At 37.1% G+C, this 11,521-nt stretch overlaps 1 protein-coding gene across 2 annotated transcripts; it reads right to left on the minus strand.

Moving 5' to 3' along the window:
• Nucleotides 1–2,498: 2,498 nt before the first annotated feature.
• mrps10 (mitochondrial ribosomal protein S10) lies at nt 2,499–11,491 on the minus strand. Of its 2 annotated transcripts, NM_001016991.2 has the most exon segments (8): nt 2,499–2,797; nt 3,427–4,581; nt 5,351–5,440; nt 5,753–5,861; nt 6,599–6,738; nt 8,136–8,202; nt 10,256–10,314; nt 11,332–11,433. In NM_001016991.2, coding segments are annotated over 7 exon segments (612 nt in total). In that variant the 5' UTR covers nt 11,395–11,433; the 3' UTR covers nt 2,499–2,797; nt 3,427–4,497.
• Nucleotides 11,492–11,521: the final 30 nt, after the last annotated feature.

The following is an 11,521-nucleotide window of genomic DNA, read 5'->3' on the forward strand; positions in this document are numbered from 1 at the left end:
GTACAGGTATGGAATCCCTTATCCGGAAACCAGTTATCCAGAAAGCTCCAAATTACAGATGCCCGTCTCCCATAGACTCCCTTTTAATCAAATAATTCAGAATTTTAAAACTGATTTCCTTTTTCTCTGTAGTAATAAACCAGTACCTTGTAATTGATCCCAAATAAGGTATAAATAATCCTTATTGGAGGCAAAGCAATCCTATTGGGTTTAATTAATGTTTTATTGATTTTCAAGTAGACTTAAGGTATGGAGATCCAAATTACGGAAAGATCCCTTATCCGGAATACCCTTGGTCCCGAGCATTCTGGATAACGGGTCCTATACCTGTACTCCAAATAATAGATCCCATTCCTGTACACAACAGACAGCTAAAATGTAGGAAATTCTTCCTCCTGAAGACATAATAATGACAGAGAGGTCATTTTTTTGCAGAAACTGCATTTTATGGGAAAGTGTTCATTAGTGCTAACGATTTATGAAAAGGTGGCAACATTTGTTCTGGTGCCGTCATTAATACAGACCATGTACACAAATCAATTTGTGCCACTAAGACTTGGTAGAACAATGTTTTATGTCTTTTTTCTTTTTGCCATACGCACAGCAAAGACTTTATAAGATCTAATTATCACAAATAATTTCTTACGTGTGATTTCTACTGGGGCCATGCAGAGCAAATTCAGAGGAGGCAGGAGCTAGCTTGTGAGGAGTCCTGATGTAACGAGCATTTCTTGTCTAATTGGCAAAGAAACAATCACACAGGAGAAAGATTCTGGGATTCTTTAACTGACATACAAGACAACAGTGAAAATGATATGTAGCACAGAAACTAAAATCCCTAATGATTTTTAGGCAACCTGAAAATCAAAAAGATAATGTTATGGGCTTATTTCTTAATTTTCAAGTTTGCTTTTCTAAATCATATAAACTTGCATAAAGAATACTTGCTTGTTAAAACAACTTATGTGCTTAAAAAACTATCAAAAACATCTCAAATTGAAAACATGTACCACAGTATAGTTTAGTGGTGTCAATGAGTCTAAGAGACAATATACTCTCTTTTTTAACATAAGCTCAGTAAGTAGGGCTTGTGCTGAAGATAGTTTTTGCCTATTAAGAAATCTCTACGGTTTCTGTTATTTATGTAAAGCCAGATTTACTTTAGCACTTCCTAATCCCAAAGAACCTTAAAGGAGATGATAAAACTAATTACCACTCCACTGAGAAGCCCCTGATAATGAGCTGCTCAAAGGCAACTGCTTAGATGAGAGGAATTTTCAAAAATTAAAAAGATAGTACTTGTGTTGAAATTACATTCTATTTATTGTATAACTTTTTAGTAAAGCTGTTTTAGGTGTATACTGCCCCTTTAGGGGTAGGCTGAGTATGCAGCTACCTAGGGCCCTGCAGCTAGGAGGCAGAATTAGAAGAAAAAAATTACTATACGGCTGCTCCTGCCTGCCCTTTCTTGCATCAAGTTCTGTGAAGTGAGCAGGAGCATTATGAGGCAGGAGGCAGCAATTGGATTGGGGTTGTGGCTGCAGGAATCAAAGTTGCTAGGGCAGGTGGTAGGGAGGTGGTGAGTGGGAACCAGGACAAGAGGTACTTGCCTTGGGCACATAGTACTTTGTTCTGAGAGTAGCTGCTAAGGGCAAGTGAGTCATTTATATCCATGTATTGTTACAGCAGCATTCCATAAAATACTTGTCACTTCCAGAACTATATATTGCATTACATACCATTGTTATTAACAGGACATTCTCCAGAGATGTAACTAGAGGAAATACATGGGTTTGCCACCACACCACCAATTTCATATAATATTTTAATTAAGAAAAATTGCAGTATGAAAGAGCCCTCAATTGATCACAAATACAGGCACACCGGCAAAATGCACACGTACCTTTAGCAGTATTATTTGCACTGATTTTTATAATGTACTTTGTTCAGGCATAGCCAGACAATGAGAGGCAAGTCTATGAAATAATGGAGAGATTATGCCAAGTGCAGGGTACTCAACCTGAAGCTCTCCTGCTATTGTAGAACTACTCTTTCCTTGACCAGATGACAGATGAAAGAATATCCTCAAAATGCTAAGCTACCATACAGAGATGAGAGACACATTTATCCAGTTATTCTGACAGTGTGTTTACAACTCATTTAATGAATTCAGTTACTTGCAACCTAATATTTGACAGCATTCATCAGGTGTTGAAAGTTGCTTGGATTTGTAGCCGAGGGATACAAAACACAATGTTGCTATATGGAGACCCCTACTGTACAAAATACAAATGTTGCATAATTCAACTTTTATTTTAGCTATCATTTGGACTGAGAGATGAGAATAACATTAGAGATAAAATATTATTACTGGTATGGGATATATTATCAGGGAAGCTCCAAACTATGTGAATGCTATTTTCCCCACAGGGTCCTATTTAAGCAATCCTATATTTAAAGCAAGCTTCACACCAATCACCACAGATTGTAAAGAAGAATTACCATTGCAAATTTATAGCAAGTATGAACTTAGACAGTAAGATTACAGTTGCATAGATCTTTAGCTTGGCCGTATAGTACATGCATGGCCTTCTTCTGTGCATAGCAAAGCTACAGCCAGCTAAACTAAAAAGTATGTATAGGATCTATAATCTAAAATGGTTGGGACTTGGGGTTTTTGTATCACCATACCTTACGCAGACTAAAAATCATTAAATAAATAATTCAATAAACCCAATAGGATTGTTTTTCCACCACTTAGGATTCATGAAGCTTAGTTACCATCAAGTACAAGGTAGTGCTGGGCGGTATGACCAAAAATTTATATCACGGTATTTTTCAAAATTATATCGGTATCACGGTATTTGACGGTATTTTTTTTTCCCCATGCATGATTAGGTGACCACCCCAAACACCCGCCACCCGCCCCGCCACCCCAAACACCCCCCCATCCGCACGCAGCCCCCCCACCCCCCCATCCGCACGCACCCCCCCACCCCCTTCACATAAATATAACCCCCCCAAACACAACCCCATCCCCTTCACATAAGTATAACCCACCCACCCCCACCACCCCCCCCATCCCCTTCACATAAATATAACCCCCCACCCCACCCCCCCAAACACAACCCCATCCCCTTCACATAAGTATAACCCACCCACCCCCACCCATCCCCTTCACATAAAATATAATTACTGGCCAGGCACCCCCCGACAGCTCACATTGGTATCCGACTCTGAATGCGTCCTAGCGATGGCGCTTTTGTAGAGTGTGCGCGCTGACGTCACGTGCGCGCTGACGTCACGTGCGCACCCAGAAGTATTCAGCACACCGGTATGGGGGTATGTCAAAAATTTATATCGGTTTCAAAAAAAAAACCGGTGATCGGTTTTTACCGGTATACCGCCCAGCACTAGTACAAGGTACTGTTTAATTATTACAGAGAAAAAAAAAAATTGAAAAAAAATTAGATTTGCTTAAAACCGACTAAAGATGTAAGATGGACTTCCCGTAATTTAGAGCTTTCTGAATAAGGGTTTTAAAATAAGGGATCCTGTCCCTTTACTAGGTAAACCACTAGACAAGTTTTATGAAGAAATGAAGAAATTATAGGAAATATACTTGCAATCTATGGTGGTGAAAATTGAAGAGCTCTTTTACAAAGAGCCCACATTGGCCTGTGTCAATAGACACAATACACTTGCCCAAACAAACCAGGTGCAAATGCAATTTGCACAATTGTCTCATTTGTTTTGAAGCTCAAGCATAATTGTGCTCAAGCATAATTGTTCTTTTAACACTTTAAATTTTTGTCCAGTGCTTTGTGATTACACTGGAATTGTGAGAGAAAAAAAAACAAAACTTTGCATATTATGTAAATTATTTACATAATGTGCAAAGTTTTTTTGCACATAGGCTAATGCCACACGATTCATATGGCTTAAATGTTCGGCAAGCTAAAACTGGGCATTTTGGCCACATGTGCCTGTACACGAGCATATTCAATTCATCCAGGTGCAGGCACAAGTAGGAGCGTATGGTGCGTATTCTTGGCAAGCATTTTTCAGCTTGCCGAAAGTATACACCATACACATCAAGTGGCATTAGCCTTAATGTTGTATGTACCTTTTCTACAAACCCATGCAGGTTAGTTCCTAGGAAAATGAACCAATAAGTTAAACCATTTTACAGTGTTTATTTTGAGAATGCGTATATCAAAATGAGGGGAGGACGTTATATTTTTGTGAGCCTATCTACCATTGTGTCACACAATACAAAATGAAAGCTATTGATAACAGCACCTCTCTTCTGGTACTTTCATGTCTTAGTTTTTTTTACATCTGATCTCCCAATTAATATGGTGGACTGACTTTTCATTTTCATAGTTTTGCTGCAGAACAGTATGCAACTCCTGAACATTATCAATGGAATGCCCATACATTTATTTTGTGAGTTATAAATAGAACATTAAAAAAAACTTGGAACAATAAGAGCTCTTAAGAACTCTTTGTATTCTCATCCTCAGGCAGTTGATCCCAGACTGGATATCGAACATGGTCCGGCAACCTCTCTAGTGCAGTCTACAAAAAAAGGTTCAAGTTAGTCTGGTACTTCTTATATTTAATATTTTTAAATAGAAAAAGAAATACTGCATGTAAATAATGTATTACAGCTAACTAAACTGATTCAAGCACAAAAAAAATCTAACAAAATAACTGTCTTTGGTACAAATCCTGCATTAAGAAAAATAGGATTCCTGGTGATTTTTAAAAATTGAGCTCTAAATCATGCTCTTGGCAAAATGAGTCGCCTTAAACAATATATTGGATGTAACTGTCATTCAAAATCAGACTCCCAACTCTTACGTGAAAAGAGAAGGAAGACAGACAAATGCTGAGGGGGCATAGTATAGATTACATTTATTATTTCAGAAACTTTTAACAGATTATATTTAGAAAACTTCTTATTTCAGTATGCTGAAGCTTATATTATGTTTTCATTTTTGCAATAATTCCCCTTTAACAATCCTAAAAAAGGAAAATGTTACAGGTTTTCTCACACCTGGTAGTATGCTATAAATCTATGTGTGCATGGGTATTCCTGTAGTGTAGCTTAGTTTTGAAGGAAGGTTTGAGGATATAGTAGCTTTTAAAGCAAAACCAGGCTACTGGCTTTTTGCCAGAAAGGAAGGATAGACTGTTACATAGGGACCAGGAAGTAGCCTCCCCTGTGCAAGCACAGAACTAATGTAAATTTAGTTCAGGTTAGCTACCTGAAATTACACTTCCATTGTTGCAATAGAAGTTTACAAACATACAGTTGTTATTTTGATGATACAATAAATCTCACCTTTGTTATCTCTAAGGCAACCCCTTCTGGTAGATTCCGCTGTATGTACTCTAAATAAACATCAGCTGTGCTCCCAGTCAAATGTCTTAACTGTAAAAAAAAAAAAAAAAAAGTGTAATAAGGCAAATTAAAATAAAGTAGATTTAAACCTGTCAGTCAGCTATTCTATGTCTTTCTAACAAGGCTTGTGTATTTTATCTTTATTGATACGTACAAAATATTTAACGGGCTGAAAGGATGTTGGCTATGCATTTATATTATGTTATGTTATAACCAAGTAAAGAATTGATTGAGGGCTGCTGAAATTTGCAACATGCATATGAGTGCCACCACTCTGCAAATAAACTATGATAATTAATAAATGATCCAGCTCTATTTTTAAAAAGCTAATTTTACACTTACTTCAAAGCACCTGTAATGCGTCCTCATTTCATACTGCACTCTGTGTTTTTTGAAAATGTGCACAGACTTCAAAAGGGTGAATCTTTCAATTTTTTTCTTTGGTTCATGCCTTTAAAACAAACAAACAAACAAACAAACATTAACTACTGATGCTATATATAAACAGTACATATATACATTATATTATATATACATTATATATACATATATTACATTATACCAGTAAATCAGACTAATATTGTAGGACAAGACAGAAAAACATGATAAATTTATGAGAATACAAATATAAAATAGTTTTGTATAAGGCTACAAAGCTTTAACAGAAATAAGCCCCATTTTAGCTGTGACAGGTGCCTCATTACTATAATATAATAGGGATTTAGGATTTGCATTAGAAGACCAAACAAATATAAGCTGTGAAATCCAGTTCTTGGCAGTAGTAGGTTCTTTATAAGTATATGTGTATATTATCTGAAAATATTAAATGGTGACTCTATACTGGCCAACTTCTTTGCAACCGATTAGTTTCACCCCCTACTACTACTGCTGCCGTTTTAAGTCTTAAAAGACATCTGACTTGCTGCTACCTCTTGGGGCACTTCAATAGCACCTAAACTGCCAAATTATATTGCAGTGTCACCCAATGTAACCTGCAGCACTAAATACCCTCTTAGATTGTAACCTCTACAGGGCAGGGTCCTTCATCCCTTTGTCACTTTGACACTTTGCTCTGAATGGTTACAGTGACAGTGACAGAATGTTACACATGCATTCCTTTGTGGGAAATGTAAAAACTGTTAATTGCACAATGAAATAATTACAGCCACACTCAAATTTAACACTTACACTTTTTCCACATTAATCCCAAGTTCTTTAGCAGCAAGGACTGCAAAGTACTCATAACTGTCAAGCACAGTTTTATCGTGACATTTTGCCAGCACTTCTATTTTCTTGTACAGTGTGTCTGGTTCATCTGTGGCTGATATCTTTATAAATATAAATAGAAGTGTTATATAATACCTGCATTATATATCAATATATAACAATACATATAAAGGAGAAGGAAAGGTAAAAACTAAGTAAGCTTTATCAGAAAGGTCTATGTAAATACAGCCATAAGCACTCACAGTAATACTGCATACTGAGTCCTCTATCAAAAGAAACACATGATTTCTTGTCTCTTTTTTTGTAAACATGATGTGACATGACTTCCTCTCTTAGAAACCTCCTTAATTCCCTGGGCCAGAGTCTGCACAGTTCTCTCCTGCTCCCCCTCCCAAGAGAATTCTAAGAACTCCCTCCCCCATCCCTTAGGAATGTGTGATCTCAGCACTGAAGGCTAGACTGCAGGAAGGAAGCTGCTGAAAATGGCAGCTTCTATCTTAAGCAAACGGAGAAAGATTGTAAAGCTGTTTACTCAGGTATGGTAATGGTTTCTGCAGAATAAATATATTGTTCTAGGTGGCACTAATGTGGCAAATCTATTGGCAGTAAAATGCCAAAATGACTTTCCTTCTCCTTTAAGGAACGTTAACATATGAATGAATTCTTTTCCAGGCATTCCATGGGTGAGCTTCTCATCTTAATAGCAGAAGGATGCCATTTCAATTATATCAACCAATATGAATTGTTTTTATCAATCAGTAATACTTAAATATCTTAAGCTAAAATGCCAATCATAGGCGAGCTAGTAAAATAGATATATGTCTGCTAACTTATACATCTAACCCTCAGAAAGTATTACTGTATTATACATCTACACAAAAGCTAGCAAAACTAGCCCCATCAGCTACATTACTTCAAAAGTGGTTTCCTCCAAATGTTTCCCCTAAAGCTTTGAACTAGAAACCACAAAAAAATCAACTATCAGACATGTAGTTTTCACTTTTTGACACTCCTGGTTGATCTAAACTGCACATGGTCCAGGGCACAAGTTACATCCCAAGATTTACACATAAAGTGGGTTTCCAGTGAAAAGTAATTTTGCAGCTGCTGTCCAAGTATTACCATTTTCTCTTTCTAAAAATTTTTATCTCTGGATAAAAATCCACTCAGTGACAAGTAAATGGCAGTATTGTGACAAATTACATTTACATTTCCTGTCAGTTGATTCAGATTAACACCAAAAACAGAAAAGTATATAATTTAAGGAAAGAAGTTTACAGCATATATGCCTAGTCTGCAACCCTCTGAATGTTGTTCTACTGCCAACTCCGTGCAATTATGACTATCTTGTCTCGAGGCTATACACACGAATGCTTGACACAGTTAACAGCCTTACCTTTACAAGCTGCAGGACAGTTAACTTGCACTAAAAAGGTTTATAATAACTTGTTACTGAACAACTACACAAAATGCTTAAAATGAATAAACATATACATACCAAGTTTCTTACTCTAGACTGAAATGCTTCTGAATGAATCCCTGCTGAATGTATCTTTCCATTGTTTCTAAACAACAAATGTGTTTTGTTTTTTTTTTATCATCAAAACATTCAATGCAATTCCATGCAATCAAATTATTTTACTATAAAACATGGGCATTATATATAGGTTACATAAAGCTACAGCAAATAAGAAAATACTTATATTAACCTAAACAGAAAATAATCATGTCACTTAGATCATGTATGCTTTCTGAAGCTCATCCTTTAAAATGACCACACATGGGCAGATTAGATGCCAATTCATTGTCCCATAAATAGAACAAAACTATCACGTTTCCCTAGACAATATGTGATTGGATTTATTTAGACACTAATCAAGCATAGAAGAAAGTCCAATTGTTTGAGAACTATATGTGTCTGTATATATAGACACCCTGCATTGCGATTTTGATCATAATATGGGTGGCTCAGTGGGATAAGTCTGTGCTTGTTTGTTAATCTAGCTAGCTTTACATCTATTTGTCCTTAATATGTAGTTTATTCTTGTATGGCATAAACCAATGCAAATAATCTATATTGTCCTTTTGTGTGCAGTATAGAAATGGCTGTAGTTCCCAGAGTAATGGAGCTTACACAAAGAATATCATGGTAACCGCCTGTAGCAGGGCAGGAACTTCAGGGTTTTTAAGGGAGCCCATTCTGTGAGTTAAAGGGGATGCTAATCTTAAAATTAACTTTTAGTATGTTGTAGATGTTATTCTATTTTAATATAATATGCAGCTGGCATCTATGTATGTTTGATTTATTTAGTAAGGTAGTAGAAGCCCCATTAAGGAAAAAATGTCTCTTTACCTTGTTACTCAATAGGTAAAACATTAGAAATCCTTTTGATTTTTATTTGCATTACGGTCCCCACTACCGTTTTCATTCATGGTATTCACATAAACAGTGTCTTCCTTTAGTAAAAAAAGAGGTTTCTATGTATCTCTTAAATTGCCAAAAAGCTGGCAAAGTTTGAGACAAACACAGGTCGCGTCTCTGAATGTGGCTCAGAAGCAGTAATTCTGAAGCCAAGACAATGTGCTTAAAAGTCTGAGCTAAATTGACAAAAAAATGTATTCTCATAGAGCTTTGATAAGGATAGCATGTATAGGAGGTCTATGTATGTGAAAGAAAAACAAAGAGGGGACAGGAGTGTACTTTAGAATGACATACAAAGTATATTAAGGCCATGCTGCAGTTCAGCAAAACATACATGAAGAAGATATGCCACACTCCTAGTATTTATATGTGCTCTTCAAAGAAAAGCATTTGCCTGTAAAGATTTTTTTCCCCATTTACCACAGGTACTTGGCTTTCCCACCTGTGCTGTTGAAAATCTTGTTATATGAACATTAGAATGTTGATAAAATATAGATCACATTTAAGAAACATTAACACCAAAAAATTAAAATGTTTTAAACAAATTAAACTATAAATGCACTGCTGCCCTTCACTGGTAAAACTGGTTTGTCTGCCTCAAAAAGACTGATCCTGGGTCCAGGCTTGTGCCACACATAAAGACTGCTACGGTTTAGTGGAGTTTAAGGAATAGTAACATTTAAAATGTAACTATAAAGCATTATTGTCCTGCTGAAATACACTGTGTGTTCCTGCACCCGGGCCAAATCAGTGCTTCCAGGAGCAAACACACGCAGCGTATTTCAATCTGAACTTGCTTGAGCATGCAGTTTTGGCCCGCTACATGTGCCTGCGAAGCAATACTTCACTAGCCTAAAATGTAGCTTTCATATTTTGGTGCTACTGTTCCTTTAATTCTTTGTGCATCCAATTTTTCTAAATAAACTTTTACATAAATAAAATGTTTTCAATGTTTTAATAATGTAGGAGGGAAAGTGTCTTCACTCCCATAAAGTGACAGCTCTCCCAGGCCCCAGTAAGTTAAATATACAAGAAATTAACCAAAGGTAGATTTGGATACATAGTTTCCTTTGAGACAGATATAGGGGGCATCACATATGCAGGTGTGTCAAAACAATGAAAAGAAATGCTCTTTTTTATTATTCATGTAGGTTTGCCCTGGTTCCATTAGGTTTAGTTTATTGTAAAATACTTACAGACCATATCTAGATTTGCCAGAGACTGTGCAGAAGTGGGATGATATTGTCCGTAAAGCCTGTAGTGAAGAAACATGTGATATGTAAATTAAAGAGTACCTTGAGACAAGTGAATGTCTGCCTTATGGGAACATGTATGTATGTATGTATATCTTTATTCATAAAGCGCTACTTATGTACGCAGCACTGTACAGTAATACAAACAGGGGATTATTAAGATAATAGATAAATACAAAGTACAACAATAAATACAGATAAATACAGTTGCAATGAGTTAAGAGTCAAAGACACAAGAGGATTGGGGTCCCTGCCCCGTAGAGCTTACAATCTATATGGGAGGGTAACTTACAGACACAAATAGGCAAATATAAGTGCTGTAGGTCACAGTGGGTGACATTACAATATAAGTGCTATTTTCCTTGTCAGGTGCTGGGCGAGTGCTCCAAAAGGTAGTCTTTTAGTTTAGTTTTAAAAAGACTGAGGGAGGATTCTCTCCGAAGGAAATCAGGGAGGGCATTCCTAATGTAAGGGGCAGCAGGGAAAAAAGGTTTAAGGCGGGAAAGTGCAGTAATAGTGGGGGGCACAACCAAGCGGTTGCTTTGCGAGGAACGAAGGAGTCGGCCAGGAACGTACGGAGACACAAGGGAAGAGATGTACTGAGGGGCAGAGGAATGGAGGGCTTTGAAGGTTAAGAGAAGGAGTTTGTAAGATATTCTTTGTTTAATAGGAAGCCACGATAAGGACTTTAGCAGGGGAGGGGCCTGAACTCTCCTGGGTGAGAGGAGGAGAATTCTGGCAGCAGTATTTAGTATAGACTGTAGGGGGGAAAGATGGGAGTTAGGGAGGCCGGTTTGTAACAAATTGCTGGACTGCAAATTGCCAAGTCAAATGAACACCGAGTGATTCATATATATTATTATTATGTTACATTAACTGCATGTCTGTTTTCCATTAATCATCTATAGACTGAAGGGCAACAAATATACCAGCACTTGTGCATGTCCAGCAAAATCTCATACAGTAAGCAGCGTGCAGCAGTAAACTACCGCAGTGATTACCGCAGTGACAGCGATTACCTGGTACCGGAGAAAATTAAATGTGCAATGGTTCAGAAGGACAAATCCCCTTCGCACACTCATGTTGCTAAACCTCTTAGGCTTCCGTATCCCGCATGTCCTTCCAGACTTTCTGACAGTAACTTATTTCCGTGTGCTTACATATTACTGTCGTACGCTACTCTCCTGTGACGTATTTCCGCATTTTAGG

This window comes from Xenopus tropicalis, chromosome 8 (assembly GCF_000004195.4).
Source record: "Xenopus tropicalis strain Nigerian chromosome 8, UCB_Xtro_10.0, whole genome shotgun sequence".
NCBI classification, from domain to species: Eukaryota; Metazoa; Chordata; class Amphibia; order Anura; family Pipidae; genus Xenopus; species Xenopus tropicalis.

Coding starts and splice junctions, on each gene's coding strand:
- mrps10 (XM_031890478.1), bottom strand. CDS start 11,394: ATGAGTGTGCGAAGGGGATTTGTCCTTCTGAACCATTGCACATTTAAT. Junction 10,315..11,331: donor TTAATTTTCTCCGGTACCAG/GTAATCGCTGTC, acceptor TCTTCACTACAG/GCTTTACGGACAATATCATC. Junction 6,739..8,135: donor AGTCTAGAGTAAGAAACTTG/GTATGTATATGT, acceptor ATATTTATAAAG/ATATCAGCCACAGATGAACC.